Consider the following 19,482-nt stretch of genomic DNA (forward strand, 5'->3'; position numbering starts at 1 on the left):
TCTTCTAAGAGCCCAGTAAGCAGTGGAAGTGTTGGCAACACTGCCAGCCAACAATGACTTCCCTTGGTCCAGGAAATGCTCTCATTTAGCACCAGTTGTGTTCAGAGAGGTTCAACCCTTAGAACAGGCAAGGCCCAAAAGGATGAGGAGAATTACACTTAAGCCCGTCTTTTGGGACATACTCATTCTCCATCCATGTTCCACCCCTGTATCCTATGATGCTGTGAGGGAGAAGGCAGATAGGTGACAGTGGAGGACTTACTCAAAGCCACACAGTCTGCGCGACCCCTTGCACTCAAACACAAAAAGCTTATATGAATAACAACAGAACTGTCAGGAACAAGGCTTAAGAGAAATGTTGGTTTACTGAAATTATTTAAAAATCCATTGAGACATGCTGGATTGTTCTAGCTGCCTGTGCTCATCGAAGCTGCTTGCAATGAGCTATCAAGGCCACCAGACAGGAGGGATTCTTACAGCAGTATAATCTATTTGCCTCCAGCAAGTGTATGTTTAGGAACTCAGGAGGGGCTTTGGGAGGTGAAAATTGGGGGTTTTCTAGATCATAAAAGCAGGCCGGTGAGAGCCGTTGCAGAAGTTCTCCCAAGGAAGACATGTTTGCTAGAGGTTTCTGTCCCAAGATGAGAAGCATCCATCACTTTTTCACTGGAGATGTAGTGAGGTTTTCGTCACTCATTTTGTGGTAAACTGCCTACAAGTGTGTGGAATTCCTAAAAGATTTGGCAGCAGTTAATCATTGTAGATAGGAGCTCTTGGGCCAGAGGTAATAATTTATTGCTCTGCATCATTCTTGATGCCAGGCCCGCTGATGGGGATGGGGGGGGGGGTTGATGGAGGGGAGAAAAGGGGGCAGTTGCCCCCCCACCCCAGGTCTGGCATTTCAAAAGGGCCCAGAGCACAGGTAACCACTGCTAACTTGAAGTGCTGTGCCAGCACTGCTCTGCATGGTGGTGAGGAGGGTGGTGGTCCCTTTCTCAGGCACATAGCTGCCCCCACCACCTTGCCCTGGGGCCATGGTGGCTGTCAACTCTGCTGTTTGATGTTGTTTCTGAACTATTTATTAATCACACTATCATAATGACTAGGCACCTTAGTCATGGGCCAGCATCCTATTGTGCTAGGCATTATACAAACACATGTAGAGCTTTAAATGATTTATCTTGCACTCGGGGCTTTGTAAATAAAACTTGTGCCTGTTAAACCAGTCACACCTGCCCCTGCTTGGTTGAAGAAACGTGCCGTGTGATTTAAAGTACCAGTAGTAAGGCTGGAGTGTTTTCTTCTTCAGTCATACTTTTTTAAAAATAAAAGGAACCAAAAGGGATTTTATTGTTGGGTGCAAGCACAGGGGTTCGTCTGGTGCAGCTCAGTTCCATTGTGGCACTAGATTTCACCAAGGTGCTGCATTTGGCATTGCTTGTAACAAATTTGGCATTGCTTTCAGTGGAGGTGTGGGCCCAGATCCTGGACTGCAGCCAAGAAGTGCAGAGTGAACCTCACGGTGGATAGATGGAAACAGGATTATAAGATACCTTTGGGCTCTTCTCAGCCACAGCTGGCTACACGCATCCCATGTCATGGGTTAGAGTTGCCTGAACTTTGCTCTAGAGTTAAATTGCCTGCCAAAACTCTTAATGGATCCTTAAAGTGCCTGAGAATCAGCAAGGTTCATGTTTCACCTCCTTTTTCCTTGGTAATACTCCGTAAGCAGCCAGCTAAGATGACAGCTGGCATAAGTGAGGTTTGCTGGTTTGACATCTGTGGAGGATCTTCCTCCAGTGAGGTGATTCTGCCACAGTGACTTACAAGTAACAGCCGTGTATACTTGCTGTAAGGTAACTGTGCAGCATATTGCAGAAAGGCTGCACCACACCGAGACACTGATGTGGTTTCATTGGTTTAACATTTGTGAGCTTTGGGAAAAGTAGCAATCTCTGCAACAGGAGCTGAGCAGATAATTCATGGTCACTTATCTAACTTCATTCCCCTCTAACCCTCTTCTTCTCTGCTCTGTCCACCTCACCTTCCTTCCAAATAGCCCCCAAACTCAAACCATCATCCCATTATAGAATCATAGAACACTAGGTCTGTGGCCCCACTTGGCCAAACGTTCGAAATGGCCATGCTAATGGCCAAATCGAAGAATGCTAATGAGGCTCTGAATTGAATATTCAGCGCCTCATTAGCATTCGCATGCTTCTGGCCGCACCACTTCAAAAGCGCCGCTTTTGAAAATGTGCAGCTCAGCGCAGCTACACAGGGGTCCTTTTCAAAAGGACCCTGCACATTTCCAAATCCCTTTATTCCTCTCAGCTGAGGTGAATAAGGGGATTTTGAAATGTGCAGGTTCCTTTCTAAAAGGACCCCAGTGTAACCGTGCTGACCTGTGTGGGTTCAAAAGCAGCACTTTCGAAGCGCCATGGCCGGAAGCGTGTGAATGCTAATAAGACGCTGAATATTCAATTCAGCACCTCATTAGTATTCTTCAATTTGGCTATTAGCATGGCCATTTTGAAGGTTTGGCCAAGTGTGGCCACAGCCTAGAAGTGGAAGGGACCTCAAGAGGTCATTGAGTCCTGTCCTCTGCCCTCATGGCAGGACTAAGAACCATCTAGACCATCCCTGACAGATATCTATCTAACCTGCTCTTAAATATCTCCAGTGATGGAGATTCCACAACCTCCCTAGGCAATTTATTCCACTATCCCACTTGTTATGCCCTTCCAGCATGACTGTGTGCCATTAATAATTACTCTCTGAGAATAGTTATCCAGCAAGTTATGCACCCACCTTATGGTAGCCCCATCTAAGTTGTATTCGCCTAGTTTATTGATAAGAAGATCATGCAAGACAATATGAAATACCTTACTGAAGGCCACAGCTTCTCCTTTATCCACCAGATTTGTTATCCTGTCAAAGAAAGATATCAGACTGGTTTGGCATGATTTGTTCTTCACAAATCTATGCTGGCTGTTACCTATTGCATTATTTTCTTCCAGATGTTTGCAGATGAATTCCTTAATTACTTGCTCCATTATCCCTCCCAGCACAGAAATTGGTTTGACAGGTCTGTAGTTTCCTGGGGTTGTTCTTTTTCCCTTTTATTAGATAGGCACTACGTTTGCCTTTTTTCCAGACTTCTGGAATCTCTCCCAACTTCCAGGAGATTTGGAAGATGATAGCTAAAGGCTCAGAACCTCCTCTATCAGCTCCTTGAGTACTCTAGGATACATTTCATCAGGCCCCATTGGCTGGCAGTCATCTAATTTTTCTAAGCAATTTTTCACTTTTCTTCTTTTTTTATTTTATCCTCTAAACCTACCCCCTTCCCACTAGCATTCACTATGTTAGGCATTTCTGCATCAGACTTCTTGGTGAAGACCAAAACAAAGAAGTCATTAAGCACCTCTGCCATTTCCAAGTTTTTCTGATATTGTTTCTCCCTCCTCACTGAGCAGTGGACCTACCCTGTCCTTGGTCTTCCTCTTGCTTCTAATATATTTATAGAAAGTCTTCTTGTTACCCCGTGTCTGTAACTAGTTTAAGTTCATTTTGTGCATTTGCCTTTCTAATTTTGCCCCTGCATACATGTATTGTTTGTTTATATTCATCCTTTGTAATTTCTCCTAATTTCCACTTTTTATATGATTCCTTTTTTATTTTGAAACCTTGCAAGATCTCCTTGCTAAGCCAGGCCGGTCTTTTACCATACTTTCTATCCTTCCATGCATCAGTATATCTTGCTTTTGGGTCTTTAATAATGTCACTTTGAAAAATTGCCAACCCTCTTCAGTTGTTTTTCCTCTTAGTCTTGCTTCCCATGGGACCTTACCTACCAGCTCTCGGCAGTCACAATTTTTGGGGGGTTGGCTGTGGCTGAGGGTCTTTTAGCTGCCCCAGGGACGTCTCCCTTGGCCGTCATGATTTTTTCGGGGATGGCTGTATCCAGTGGTCTTTAGCTGCCCGGGGCACACCTCCCTCGGCGGTCATGATTTTGAGGGGCTGGCTGTAGTCTGGGTTATTTTAGGCAGTTGTGGGAAGTCTCCCTCAGCATTTAACGTTTTCAGGGCTGGCTATAGACATGGGTCTTTTATCTGCCCAGGGACTGTCTCCCTCAGCGGACATAATTTTTGGTCAGTGGAAGAAAATCCTTTGTCACTAGCGTCCCTGTCTTCTGGGACCAAATTTTTTATATGGCTTTATCAAAGGCCAAAGGGACTGGGTTTATTCGGGGGTCTTTTCGCTGCTCTGAGCCGTAACTGTGTCAGTGGTTCGTTTGAGTTTCAATGTAGCAACCATGTCTACTTAAACATATTCTTCTTCTCAGGGTCTTCTTTGGCAGGAGGCCTAAATCCATATTCAGGTCCAAACATAATCAAAGGGTCTCCGTGGGTGGTCATGATTTTCAGGGCTGTCAAACATCTGCTGTCTTTTAGCCACCCTGAGCCGTTACTGATGATTCATTTGAGTTTCGGTGTAGCAGCCATGTTTACTTAATCATACTTAACATGGCAGAGGAAAGACAGGAATGAAATGTGGGAAGATGTCATCATATACTCGTGGGGCCAGAATGCAATGGTTCACAGGGAACTGGGGGATAGGCTTCCACAATACACTGCGGAAGCACTCAATTTAAGCTCAATTGAAGCTACTTGTGTGTGTGGCAGCAGTAAGTTGATTTTGTGGAAAGCATGTGGGAAGGTGAAGATGCTCAACATTGAATGGATAAAATCCAGCATTAAGAAATCAATTTTAATAAAAATCAATTTTATCTAGTAGTGTAGACGCAGCCTGAGTTTATCAAAATCTGCCTTCCTGAAATCCATTGTCTTTATTTTGCTAGTCTCCCTTTCGCCATTTCTTAGAATAACGAACTCTATGATTTCGTGGTCACTTTCTCCCAAGCTGCCTTCCACTTTCAAATTCTCAACCAGTTCCTCCCTATGTGTTAAAATCAAATCTAGAAGTGCTTAACCCCCAGTAGCTTCTTCCACCTTCTGAAATAAAAAATGTCATCAGTGTAGTTCAAGCGCTTTCTGGATAATCTGTGCCTCGCTGTGGTAGTGTCCCAACGTATGTCTGGATAGTTGAAGTCCCCCAACAACACCAAATCCCACGTTCTGGATGATTTTGTTCGCTGTTTAGCAAAAGCCTTATCCATCACTTATATGTGGGTAGGTGGTCAGTAGTAGACCCCTAGCATGACTGCTTTATTTTTTTACCCCTTTTAGCCTAACCCAGAGACTTTCAGTGCGTTTGTTTCCTGCATCCATCTCCACCTCAGTCCAGGTGTGCACATTTTTAATATATAAAGCAACACCTCCTCTTCTTTTTACCCTGCTTATCCTTTCTGAGTAAGCTGTATCCTTCTATACCAATATTCCAACCATGTGTATTATCCCACCACGTCTCTGGGATACCAATTATGTCATAGTTGTATTTATTTATTAGGACTTCAAGGTCTTCGTCCTTACTACCCATACTTCTTGCATCTGCTTTTGCCTCCCAGTTCTGCATAGTTCCTCTTTTTTCTCTGTTATTATAGCCCATGAGCCCGCCCATTTACAATGCAACTCCCAGGTCTCCAGGCTTTTTAATTACCTGGGGCTTTGGTCACCTGTCCCCATTGAACCAAGTTTCAACCTCCTCACTAGGTTAGACAGTCTTGATCCAAATACAACTTTCCCATTCCTTGAAAGGTGAACCCCATCCCCACTTAGCAGTGCTTCTTGGAATAGCACCCTGTGACCAAGGAGGCCAAGGTGTTCCTGGTGACACCATCCTCGCTGGTAGGCATTCACCGCCAGGATGCACCTGTCTCGGCCTGGGCCCCTACCTTTGACTAATAAGTTCTTGGCTGCTGTCGCAAGGCTCACTCCCCTAGTGTGCTCTACCCCATCCCTTACTCTGTCTCTGTCTTGTCTATTTAGATTGTAATCAGTTTGTGGCAGGAATGGTCTGCTATGCTGTGTTCATACAGCACAAAGCAAAAAGGGGCCCTGTTTTTGTTGAACCTCTGACCCCACTGTAACAAACGTGGTTAATAACAACAGTGAATTTGGTTCCCCTTTGCACAAACAAATGATGATTTCTTTACATTCATTCTTTCCTTGAAATTACTCAATAAAACTTTTTGAAATTTTTCTCTCCTTGGATTGATTGCAAACAGCTGCCTGTCCGTACAGTAAATTCTCTTGTATCCAGTATTCTTTCAACTGGATCTCCCACGTAACCGGCACAAACATGCTGCTTGTTCTGAGAGCAAAACTGACTGGAAGTCACTCCTAGCCATCACTGCCAGACCTTCCTTGGCAGGCTCCCTGGCCCTGGCACTGCCAGCCTCCGGCCCTGCCAACTTCCCAGCCCTGGAGCTGCTGCCCCTCCTGCAGTGCTTCTGGTGCTCCCCCAGCCCCTGCCAGCTTCCCAACCCTGGCACGGCTGGAGCCCCTGTGGTGCTGCCAGTGTCCCCCTGCACGCTGGCCAGCCTCCCACCACCAGCGCTGCCGGCACACCCATGGTCCCAGCTGCAACAGGATCCCCGGCCTGGGAGTTGTCGGCGGTTGTGAAGTACACTTTGAGTTTATTCTGGGAATACTTGGGCAGGTATCTTTGAATGTCAGTTTCTATGCGCCTACAGTGGAGTGGATTGTTAGTGGAATGTTGTGGCCAGTCTGTTGCGCTAGGTGATTTATTCAGAGTGCACTCGGGTTCGGGTGATTAGCTCTGCTCCGTTTTCTCTCATGGGGCCGATGGAAAACATAGCTGTGTGTTTGCAAGGTGGCGTAATAAAAGACTAAGGCTTTGCAGAACCAGTTACAATTGTTGAAAGGAAAAAAAAAAAAAAAAGGCTAAATGCTCCCTGGAGAGAGATCACAGGTTCACCCTCTTGAAGCCCAGGGGAAGGGAAGGGATTCAAGCACATTCCCAGAAGATTACTGTCCTGTCCTCATGCGAACTGTGGGTATAGCAAGGGCTCCAGCTGCTCCCTGAAGCAAGAGCTTGAACTCAGTCCTACTAGACCTTTGGAGCCCTTTGAGGGAAGATTGGGCCACTCTCATGACCCCTCTAGAAGTTAGCACCGCTCCGTAGGTTGTTTACTGGGACCATGACAGGAGGAACAGTATGGAGATTCTCCTGCAGGACCCCATGTAGTATCAACTAAGTGTTCTGTTCTTCCTATTTGAAGCGCGGGATCAGACACTTGGAAGAGGCTATAGAGTGACCAGCTGTTGTGAGGGACATTTGACAACAGACAATGGCTAAGACAACTTCCTAATAGTATGGTTAATTGACTGATAGAGAAATCTTTGCACCTTCCCCCACCCCCAGTAAATGTGAATGCTTATTTGCTGGACTCCACTGACTGGTTAACAGAGGACAGGACTAAGTCGATTTCAGATACGCAATTCTAGCAATGGTATCTGAAATCAACTGCCTTCACTAACAGCAGTCAACAGGAGCAATAGCGAGGAGTACAGGAGTCGCCGGCTGACTCCAGACAGATTGATTTCATGCCTCTCTACCCGACATGCAAAATCAAGCTCCAGAAGATCGAACCTGACTGGATCAATCATCTGCATAGTACAGACAAGCCCAGAGAAACTTGTGGGACTCTGGAAGGGGCCTTTTCTGGGTTGCCAACAATACAACTGATGATAAACTGGTTGGAATTACTGATGCTGCTGCCAAGGATCCATTGAAAAGGTTGCTTTCCCTTCCAGCTTCTTGTTCTTAGAGGAAAAGTGTCAGTCCCCCTTTCCATGGAGAGGTTATTGAGGCAAACTTCTATCACTGCATGTTAACGTTTGTGATCTGGAATGAACGTTTCACAAGCAAGAGGTGTTGGCTCAAACAGTGATGTTTACTTTGGATCAGGAGCGACCTTAGGGAAAACTGCACTCTGGGCGAGTTTGTATTTTGGTAGCCCCTCATCACCTCTAGTCCCCATGAGCTCACTGGGACATGGCAGCCTTCAATTAATTCCAAAGTTTGTTAGCAAGAGGGATGGTGAGCAACTGTTCTCTATGTCAGCTGAGGATAGGACTAGAAGTAAATGGCTTTGTTTGCAGGAAAGAAGATTCTAACTATAAGGACACTTAAGTGCTGGTAAAGGTTATGGAATTGCTCTCATTGGTGGTTTTTAAGAACAGGTTAAATAAAAATCCGTTGGGTTACTGTATCTGACATTTGAAAAAAGAGAACACCCTGGAGAGGAAGTGTATCTGTATCAGTATCTACCAATTCATGTTGTATTAATGTACTATATACACTATACCATATTAATATGGATACAGCTACATTCCCTTTCAGGGGTGTCCTCTTTTTTTATATGATAACCCTATTTGAACCATGTATGCTTAATCCTGTCTCAGCATGGAAGGATGGATTAAGTGACTTCCCGAGGTTCCTTCCAGCCTTACATTTCTATGATGGAACTGAAATATAAATCCTTCCTATCCAGATGCTTACAAGGAGAGGAGACTGTCCTGATAGCAGGTAGTATGAGAAAGAGCTGGTAGCAAAATTGCAGGCCACTCCCAGGTTGAGAGACGGTGGCCCAGGGAGAAAGGCATTTGGTACTCAACATTCAGCAGCTACAAGATGACACAGCTCTGGAGCTCAAAAGTTTGTTTCTGTCATCAACAGAAGTTGGTCCAATAAAAGAAATTACCTCACCTACTTTGATATATGGCAGCAAGGACAGACAGTTTCAACCCAGAGACTTGGATTTCAGTCAAAGATGAAACAGAAAATATGAGAGCAGTTTTTTTCTCCTTTTTTCAGAAGCAGCATTAAAAAGTCTTTTTTCATCTCCAAAATACTGTGTCCTAAAGCAACAATATAAATTTTTCAAACAAGTCAGCACATTTGAAACACACACATTCAGGTTCAAGATGGAAAGACTTCTTAGTTTTCTCAGTTTATTAATGACTCTATGAATTTCAGGTGGGGAACACAAGAATAGGATTTCAAATGTGCTGATTTATTTGAAAACTGTATTTTCCTTGTGCATGCGCGCGTGTGTGTGTGTGTGTGTGTGTGTGTGTGTGTGTGTGTGTGTGTGTGTGTGTGTGTGTGTGTGTGTGTGTGTGTGTGTGTGTGTACTTCAGAGACTGAAAGAAAGCAATTCTTCAAAAACAATAGTGTCCTCTGTAAATTACACTGAAATCTTGTAAATTTTGTGTCCTGTCCAAGACGTCTCCTGGGGCTTGCTCAGCTTGGGTGCTATGCTGACAGTATTTGATATGAGAAAAAGCCTGTACTGTATATGCAGAGTGCTTGAACGCCCAGGTGTCTTGTTTTCTTGGGATCTTACATAGTTCTCTACAAGAGAACTTGGGTGGCTCAAAAGTTCTGGTCTAGTACCTCTTCTGCCCTGGGTCATCTTCAGACAGCAAAGTCACCTGCGCCGACTTCTTAAGCTTTTAGGTTTTAGTTTCATTTCTTTGTTAACTCCACTCACTGATCTTTCTTGAGCTGTCACTTTTGTCTCTTCCCAACAAAGAGCAATATGTCTGTTGCTTTTGCCTGGTACAATATAGATTTTTACTGCTGTATAGGCAGAACATTTTGGGGACAAATAAGGGGTTCTGTCACAGACTGCCATGTAACATAGAATCATAGAATACTAGGACTGGAAGGGACCTCAAGAGGCCATCGAGTCCAGCCCCCTGCCCTGATGGACCAAGTACTGTCCAAACCATCCCTGATAGACATGTATCTAACCTGTTCTTAAATATCTCCAGTGATGGAGATTCCACAACCTCCCCTGGCAATTTATTCCACTGTTTGACCACCCTGACAGTTAGGAACTTTCTTCTAATGTCCAACCTAAACCTCCCTTGGGTGTAATAATGCTGTGCTGTTATTTTCCACATCTCTGCCTTCGCCAGTAGCCAGCCTAATAGGGTAAGGTCCCATCCTGGCTTCTACCAGCCTGGCTACCTTTTACAGGATTACCACAACAATTCCTTCTGATCCTGAGTGCCCCAAAATCTGTCTCCCTGCAGCCACTCAGGTTTTCTGAGTGGCTCATCTCTCTGAAATGCATGAAACCTGCCCACAGTTATCAATTCACCCCGACACACATGTTCCGTACAGTCTGCACAACAGAGACCTCCTTGAGGCAGAAACAAATATGAAGTTTAATAGAAAAAAAATCACAGATTCAAAGATGCAGTAGGAAGGAAAAGCGAACACACACACACACACACACGTTACATAGAACATAAAGACACAATCAGAGGCTTTATGTGAGTTGATTTTCCTTTGGTGATACAGGTCACCTATTCACACTGAACAGTCTTCTAGAGGCCCTCTGCCCTGGAGGGAAGCCAGAGCTCCTCAGAAAGCACACTGCTAAGATGCTGGCCCTTCATCTGTGGATAGACTTCACTTCAAATCCCTTCCTTTAACAGGATATAGGGCGTTTTCTTCCCTTTCCCCAGGTTACCGCAATTCATGATGACTCAGAACAGGTGATGGAGTGGGGTGGGTGGGGGTGGGGTGCCCAGATTAGAGTTTTCCTTTCAGGTCATTTCAGTATTACTCCATTAACATTGATGGTCCACCATTCTCTCTCCCCGTCTGGAGACTCTGTGGTGCTCAGAGAGCATATGCCTGCCTGGGAGGTGTCCTCCCTGCCTGACTGCCTCACTGCACTGCTGCGAGATGCTGCTGCAATTGCACTATAGTTGCAGTTACAGTTTTCTACACATATATCCATTCATCAGTTCATAGCCATCCCCTGCAAATTTATCTCCTAATGACTATCAGGTTCAGGACATTGCTAGCACAGCCATCCCACCCATAAGCCAAGGTGGGCCGGCTTCCCTTCCCCCTGCACTCACCCCACTGCACACACCACTCCGCTGCTGCCTCCTGGCCCACTGAGCTGTGCTTCTCTGTGGGCAGCTGCGAGGCCCCCAGTTGTCCACAGAGAAGTGGAGATCAGTGGGTGGGAGGACATGGCAGAGCGCTGCCTGGTGCGTGAGGGGAGGGAGGCTGCAAGGAGGTGACCTCCTGTGGCTGCTGTCCTGCAGCTGTAATCCACAGTCAGGTTGGTAAGGGAGGGGACCTGGCTCAGGGTGGGGGCAGAGCAGGGAAGGGATGGGGTCAGCACAAGGCAGGGGGATGCCCAGGGCTCCAGGCTTCTGGCATTGTGGGGAGAGGGTTGCCATGGGTTTTGCCCTCCCCCCGGGATGGCCCTGATTACTAGTTTTCACAAAAGAACTAAGTTGCTATATTTATACAGATTTAGTTCTTTGTTGTGGAGGAGGCAGGGGCAGGTCCAGGCCCCTTCCCCTTGATTATTCCTTTCTGTTGCCTGGACCTTGATTTTCACAACAGCCTTTTTAGCAACTCCATCACATTAGACTCATAATCAACTTGTGATCTTCTAAAACTTACAGATGCTGGTCAGCAGCACTGCTGCCGAGTCAGGCACACTCCATGCTGTATTTGTGCATTTGATTTTATTTCTTCCTCAGAGCTTCACACTTGTCTTTTATGAATTTCATCTTGCTGATTTCAGACCAAGCCAACAGTTTGTCAAGGTCATTTTGAAATAATTGTTTTCTTCCTGCTAGTTTGCTTAACACCTGCTATTAAACTTAATTGATATGTTAATATCCTAAACATACTGACAAAGAAGTGTAACAGTGGACACTTACACCTGGAGTGACCCCTGGCAGCCTGTGGAGGAACCAGAGTTGTGTCTTTGCCTCCGTTTCCCTGAGAGTAATTTCAATAACCAGTGAAGCTGGTGCATATTGCATAGTACCCCTTCCATGGCCTAGTTCATGCATTCCACGGGGGAACGTACGAGCCTCCACTCCATCATCCAACTGCTAGGGGAAGGGGGCAGAGTTAACCTCAGTCCATCATTACCAGGGCTGCTGACGGGGTGTGGGGTGAAGAGGACAACTGCCCGGGCCCCAGCAATTTAAAAGAGCCTGGGGCTCCCAGCCACTACCTCAACCGTGGCTGGAACCCTGGGCCCTTTAAATTGCCAGTGGAGCACTAGGTGGTGTGCCTCTGGAGGCACTGAAAGGCTGGCTGTGGGAGACTAGGGCGCATCCGTTTTGCCCAAAGCCTTGCCCCAGGCCCAGTGAAGTCTGTCTTTAGCCCTGATATCCACCTTCTATCCAGACTCCTTCCTAGCAAAGGCCTCTTGTCCCAGGCCTCTTCTCCGGAGTCGGGGCTGTGACAGGTATTACAAGCATCTATTTCTCCTCCTAGCCTTTGTCTGGCTGGCTTGTTTAGGCTGTAAGTCCTCTGGGACCAGGACCATTTCTGACCATGTTTTTTTTTTTTTTTTTTTTTTTTACAATGTTGCCAAATCTCATGATAATTTGCTACTTTTTCTAAAGCTCCAAGTCATGGGTGTGTGAGAATCTGTTATATTTTTTTAAATGAATTCAGGTTCTAGGCTTCATGGTTGTAGAGAAAAGCTTGAAAACAAGACCTCTAAAGGCCCACATCCAGAAGGTAAATAGACCAAATTTTTTTCTTTTTTTAATTTCATCATTTTTTGCAAGCCTGACTTTTGGAGCCCTTAATGTGGCAACACTGGAATGGGATGATCATGGTTGAGGCCTCTGGACATTGCCATAATAGAAGTTATTCCAAATGCAGGACAGCATGTGGGCCTACACTTGGTAATGTGTGTGATCATAATAAAAGGGATATACGTACTTTTGAGGATTTTATCATCACACTTGCTTCACACAGCAACACATCATTCAATAGGGTCAACTAAAACTCCTCCCCACGACAGTAACAATCAAAAGTCATTATACAAATTCAAAGGTAAGCAGTTAAAAGTTCTCAAGCAATGCCATATTACTGAAACTAAAGGGTATGCAGAAATCCATATTCTTCTATCAGAATGTCAAAAGTTTCAGCCTCATCCCAAGAAATGAGAATGAAAACAGATATGAAAATGTCAGATGTTTGTGTGGAAGATTGGGAAATCCGAAAAGCACCACATTTCCTGATGGTTTCTATCTCTCTCAGAGTCCTGAAAATCTTCCATTTGATCATAATTTTATCCATGTATATCACACCACTGTTTTTCTAGCCATTGGTTGGAAAGTTTACTGGAGTCTGTCAGTGATCATTCAGACAACCGGAAAAAGTTATTTCAAGCATTGGGCTGGTATTGCTGAACTTTAGCCTCTATCTATCCGAAGAGTGAGGTTTTGGTGTGGGGGGGTGGGGTTCTCAAACTTTGTGATACCGCAACCCCCTAAAATGCTAAATGAATTTATGTGACCCCCTCCCTCCAACCCTCACTGCTCCCTGAGTAAAGCTAAAAGGCGTTGTACAGTAAGGGCTTAGAGTACATGAACCCAGAGTACGTGACCCTGCTCTTATGCCGCTGACCCCGATTCCTACAGTAAACCCTCAAAATGTGTGATTTCAAGTTGTGCTTAACTTGCATTAACGTGAGTCAAGCACAACTCAGAATCTTGCTCCTCCCAGCTCAACTTGCCCAGCACCGGCTTGATCCCCCCGCAAAACTCTGCTCACCACCTGTGCCTGGCTCTAGCTTACCCCTACCCCCACCTCTGGCTCCTGCTCACCACCCCTCAGGCGTGGCTCTGGCTCATCCTCCCCGGACCCGGTTCAGCACCAGCTCAACCCACCCCTGCACCCAGCTCTAGCTCACTGACCCTTCACACATAGCTCTGGCTCAACCCTCCCCCCGCCCTGGTTCAACCCCCCTGCGTGTAGTCTTGGTTCCATCCTCCCGCCTTAGTCTGAACTCCCCATGAGTGGCCCTGGTTCCATCCTCCTGCCCCTGTTCAACCCCCTGCACGTGTCTCCGGTTCAACCCTTCCCCCTCCACTCCCCCCCGGCTCAGGTTCAAACCTCCCACAGCCTGACTCACCACCCGAGCAGGGCTCCGGCTCACCACCTCCAACGCGCAGTTTCAGCTCAACTCCACCCCTCCTCCTCCTGCAGCCCTAACTCCCCTCAGGTTTAGCCCCACCAACCCCCTCCCACAGCCCCAGTGCACTGCCTGGCTTAACCCTCCACAATTGCCCCCCACCCCCACACTTACCTTTCTGCTGCTTCCCTGCCTGCAAAACACAAGTTCCACCAGGGAAAAAACTGGACCCTGACTTACGCATTTTTGCAAGAGAAATAACAAATCCAGCTGTAACCCCCTCTAAGTTTCTCGTGACCCCACAGTTTGAGAAATGCAGGTGTAGAAGATTCAACAGAATCTTGCCACAACACCCACTGGACCAGGGACAAACACTAAAGAATTAATCTTCCTCCTGAAGGCATTTATTCTTCCATAATTTGTCTATTTTGTACAAACAGGTATCAAATATACCATGAGTGGAGCTTGTCTACATTACAAATTACTAAATCAGAAGCAAGGGTTGCTCTTAGTCTCTTTCTCTGATGCACCGGTGGCCTTCAGAGTCGTTGCATTTTAAGTAATCTATTAGAATGAAGACTATAGAGTATTTAAAGGCAGCAGATGGTGAAGAACTTATTTTAAAAGTCTTTGATAACTCATAAAACGGAGTTTATTTCCAATCAGTTCCTACTCAGGAATGTAGCTCATAATGACCCAGCTTTGCTGTTTGTAAATAAATCAAGAATATTTCCAAATGAAGCGCTGAGAACTGTTTGAATTTTACCTGAAGTCGGTATGTAAAAGATTTGAAGCCTGTACATTTAACAGCCAAGAAACACCACAAATGGAAGGCCAATTCCCTCCCACGACGACAACAGGGTGCACTGACACATTTTTTAGTCACTTGAAAGTAAATGGATCAGTCAATGTTACACAACATAATTTTTAAAACAGTAGTGATTGTCAAGAAGAAACTGAGCAATGATTCATTGGTTAAATTTAACTTGCGTTATTTAGCTTAACTGTTTGTTTGAAGAGTATAATATGGATTTAGAGGCACTGAAAGAAGTTCCTAGAATATGAACATATTAGTACCAATTATCTTGTTCAACAACTTGCACAGTTTTTCAGTTTGATTTGTATTACATTGGCATTTGATACATATAGCCAGTATACTCCTGTCAAAACACGCTATCCAGCAGAATCAGAATTCTCATAGATGCCTAACATTTTTGTGTGCATTCAAAAAGCTATAGTATCAAATTAATTCTAATAAATAAAGTAGGCTAGTTTAGGGTCTGCTACAGCAAGACCTGTCTAGTCTTCATGCCACTGAGCCTGCAGAAGCCAAAAAAATCCAATTCTTGTCGCAAATATAAATTACCATAGACGCATTTTTGGCTGAAATGGTCTAAATCCCCATTATGCACATAATCCATGAACATAATGCACCAAATATTGATGGAAATTATGGGCATAAATTCACAGTACCAAATTGCCAGAAGTCTGCACTTTTTAAAGTATGTTAAAGAACTCCAGCGTATTACACACAATCGCCTCTTATCTTGTAACAGAGAGAGCCGTGCTAGTCTATATACTATCAAAACAAAAAAGCAGTAAAGTAGCACTTTAAAGACTAACAGAATAATTTATTAGGTGGTGAGCTTTCGTGGGACAGACCCACTTCTTCAGATCATAGCCATACCAAAACAGACTCAATATTTAAGGCACAGAGAACCAAAAATAGTAATCAAGGTTGACAAATCAGAAAAAAAATGATGAAGGTGAGTAAATCAGAGAGTAGCGGGGTGGGGGAGGAGGAGTCAAGAATTAAATTAAGCCAAGTATGCAAAAGAGCTCCTATAATGACCTAGAAAATTCGCATCCCAGTTCAAACCATGTGTTAATGTGTCGAATTTGAATATAAAAGAGAGTTCAGGTCTCCTTCCCGCCCCCCAGAAGTAGAGTAAATGTATGTAAAACCTTGGAATTGTGTCACTGTCAGACAGTGTTAGTTGAGAATAGAGTCAGCCCAATGAAAGGGCCCAAATGTGAGACCTTTATGTTAAATAGCACCGTATCATATGTTACCTATTGACTTCGATGGGAGTAATTGTGGAGTAAGGTGCTACTCATCAAGAGAAAGAGTGTCAGAATCCAACCAAGCACCAAAGTACTTCGTTTTGGAACTTCATGGTATCAGTAAAAGAATGTTACTAATGTCCAGACACCACAACGGTGTAGATGGTCAAATCAGAACCAAATGCAGCAGAAATGATCCATTTCTTCTGAATCTAATGCAGATGACCTAAACCACAAAGAACCCCCAACCCTTTGTATGTCACAGAGTAGAGTTCTGTAGAGGCTGGTCTATTTTTTGCCTTGCATAAGTGGATGTGTAGGAGTGTGACTGGCAGGGTACATCCACAATCTTTCCTCTTCTCCTCTAGCAAACCCTGTTGCATAAAAGCTACTACAAGTTGGGAATGAAGACTCCATCCTTCAGCCTTGCCAGTACTAGACTGGATTTCTGCAGGGCAAAGCCCTTCTCCTCAGCCTTTGTTTGTGGCAAGAGGTTTGACATTAATTAACTTACTAACAAACAAAGGAGAATTTTGTACTTGAATTAGAGTTTTCCTGGTATCACTGCTTGAAATAAAATTAAAAGTTTGGGTTTCCTATAATTTAGTCACTTTATTTTCAATATTTGTCATTATTTGCAGCTCTTCAGTTTCTCCTCTTTGTCATTAGGGAATATCTTTTAAAATGTAAGGTGAATAGGCTTAGACTGCACTGATAGCTTAAATTCTAGCTATCTCTATTAAAAATAAAGGACTAGGATGTAGCAAGGAATTTGTTTAATTTTTAAGCATGTCAATAGTGCTACTTGCTTAAGCCCTCTGCTGGATCAGGACCTAACCTATGATCACAGAATGAAGATCTCTTTCCCTTCTCAGTATAAGTAGGGGCATTCAAAATTTAAAGTGATACTTTTCTACCCATGAGAAGTGCAATAGAAACTTCACAACACTCCCTTTAAACAGAGTTCCTGATGCAATTTTTTAACTACTTTAATTTAAAACAACAAAATAAAAAATGATACTTAATGAATTTGTTGTGTACCTGAAGGTGGAGATTTGGCTTGAGTTGTTTTAAGGCACATACAATGCAACTAATGTATACATTGCGCAATGTGGTTTTCTAAAGATAACTTTCCACAGCTGATGATAAGTCTTTCAATAAAATACTTCCTCTATGGTGACCAATATCAGAGGGGTAGCCATGTCAGTCTGTTTTGGCAAAAACAACGAGAAGTCCTTAAAGACTAACAGATGCACTTGATGAAGGGGGTCTTTGCCCACAAAAAAGCTTATGTTCCAAAAAAATCTGTTAGTCTATAAGGTGCCACAAGACTTCTCACTGTTATTTCCTCCAGTTATTTTAATATTTTTTTCTTAGGTTAGCTGGATAAAAAGAGGAATGTATATTAAATTATTTAAATATTAATGTAGTGCAAAATATATGCAAAATGCAATCATTTTCTTCTAAAATACAGTAGTAGATAGATATTGATTTTTCAACATCTGGATCTCAGAAAAGGAAAATGGCAATTTTTACATTCATTTCTACACAGCATATTCGTATTACATTTTAATTTAAAAATGAGTATTTATATCAATATGCTAACTTATCTCTATAAACTCTATTCTTGTTTCTGACTATTTGCAAAACTGCTTTGAAAAGATTGAGTATGTAAAAGTATTGCATTAGAAAATGGTGTGTTACATTATCAAAACTGCTACAAGACAAGCTTGTTATTTTAAAGTGACACTACACAAATGTTTTTTACATGCCTTCCGTTCAGGAAAATAGAGAAATTCCAGGTTTTCTAATGACCTTTACATCTGAACCTCAGAATTTTCAGATGCCCTGCACCTCTGACTTAAATATAAGAGTTTCCACAACTTAAGTTTCAAATAAAATCTAGGTTTGCCTAGTTCCTTTGGGAATGGATATTTCCTTAGATGAAAATGACAAATGTATTGCACTAAAATTAAAGAAAGAGATTGACCGGACTTTTAAAATATTAAATGTGATTGTTGTGTAGTATAAAAAGCTCCCCTCTAAACATTGTCAGTCATCCAGGTCAGATGGTTTCAGGGTTGTACTCTATAGAAAGCATTCATGTCGACGCTGGATCACAGGGCAGTCTCAGAAATGATTAATCCTGAGGAAACGTCTATTGAAGAATCTGTGAGAACTTGACCATTCTGAATAACTTCTGGGTAATTTTTAGTGACATAGACCTACAAAAAGAAAACATCAATATGCTGATTAATTTTACCCACTACTGTTAAACATTTTTTAGCTTCAGAAGATACCTTTCTCCAGATTAATGCAACCTAAGTACAGGAATTAATTTCCTTAAGGAAACTGAACAGGAACTTTAGTTTAACAACATTCAAGAAATATTATTGCTCCTTATTCACTGAGGAATTGGTAAAATACTCCCTGATCATGTTCTTTGATCAGAATAAAGTTTAACTGAATCCTCACATGACCGGTAGATCCACTCAACTTCTGATAATTCAGATCAATATATATATTTTATCACTTTGCATGAAACAGATAAGTAAAATTATTTTACTGGCTCAAAACATGGAGATAAATTAAAAACGGGGTGACAAAGAGCCTGGGAAATCTAGAGTCTGCACAAGGCTTTCTCATTTTCACATATAAAATGAACACAATAGATTTGGATGTTAATATCAGGTTGTAATCCTTATATTTTACAAACTATGATTGACAACCATTGAAACTTCACAGTGTATGTATGAAATGTCCCAGCGTTTAATTTGTGCTGCAGAGCAGTTATAAGGCCCATAAAAATGTGATCTCTGGATAGTGTACCACAATAATGAAAGGAGAAGCAAAAGCCTTAACAATGACTCAACCAAGCAACTTCTCTAAAATATAAGATGATACCAAATAATAGGACAGTTCTTTGCCAAGCCTTTGAGTTCTTGAATTCTACCAATTTCTAGCTGAACTAGAAGAGATACAGGTTTCCTGATAAATGTATAATCAGAACATAAAGGAAATGAAATGCTGTCAAGTTTCACTGTTCCACAATCATCAGTTTTTACTTGCTGTATCATATCTCTGTTCCTTGACAGATGCACATAACAAAATGAAATAATGTCAAGACTTGTGCGCTCTTATCTGAAAATGTGTTTGGGTGAAAAAGGACTTAAATGTAATTTTTTCAAAGAAGAATGTGAAAAGTTTTGTTTGACTCTTAAAAAAACCAGAAAATATGCTATCTTTCTGAGCCTGACATATGTCATAAGTTAGGTTTCGTATTCACACTATCCTGAATATGGCCTGTGAAACATTTCTCCTATTTATATTTGGGAGCACTGTCAACAAAGTTAGCTTTGCCTGACAATTATGTTATTTTCCTATATGAATAAATGTATAAGATGTGATATAAAAAAGAAATAGTTATATTCTACAAAGCCTACTGTTTGTATAAATGTCTCCCTTTGTGTACACACATACTAGCGCAGTGAATTTATACAATT

The 19,482-nt window shown here is 43.1% G+C and overlaps 1 protein-coding gene across 5 annotated transcripts in view; it reads right to left on the reverse strand.

Moving 5' to 3' along the window:
* Positions 1-14,315: 14,315 nt before the first annotated feature.
* The window catches only part of ABCC4 (ATP binding cassette subfamily C member 4 (PEL blood group)), a 227,138-nt gene continuing 221,971 nt past the window's right edge, over positions 14,316-19,482 (reverse strand). For all 5 annotated transcript variants that reach the window (XM_074989214.1, XM_074989223.1, XM_074989232.1 and 2 more), the window contains one exon: positions 14,316-18,204. In XM_074989214.1, coding sequence (XP_074845315.1) covers positions 18,097-18,204 — 108 coding nt within the window. In that variant the 3' untranslated portion in view covers positions 14,316-18,096. The remainder of the gene's footprint in view (positions 18,205-19,482) is intronic.

Source organism: Carettochelys insculpta, chromosome 1 (genome assembly GCF_033958435.1).
Source record: "Carettochelys insculpta isolate YL-2023 chromosome 1, ASM3395843v1, whole genome shotgun sequence".
In the NCBI taxonomy this organism is placed as follows: Eukaryota; Metazoa; Chordata; order Testudines; family Carettochelyidae; genus Carettochelys; species Carettochelys insculpta.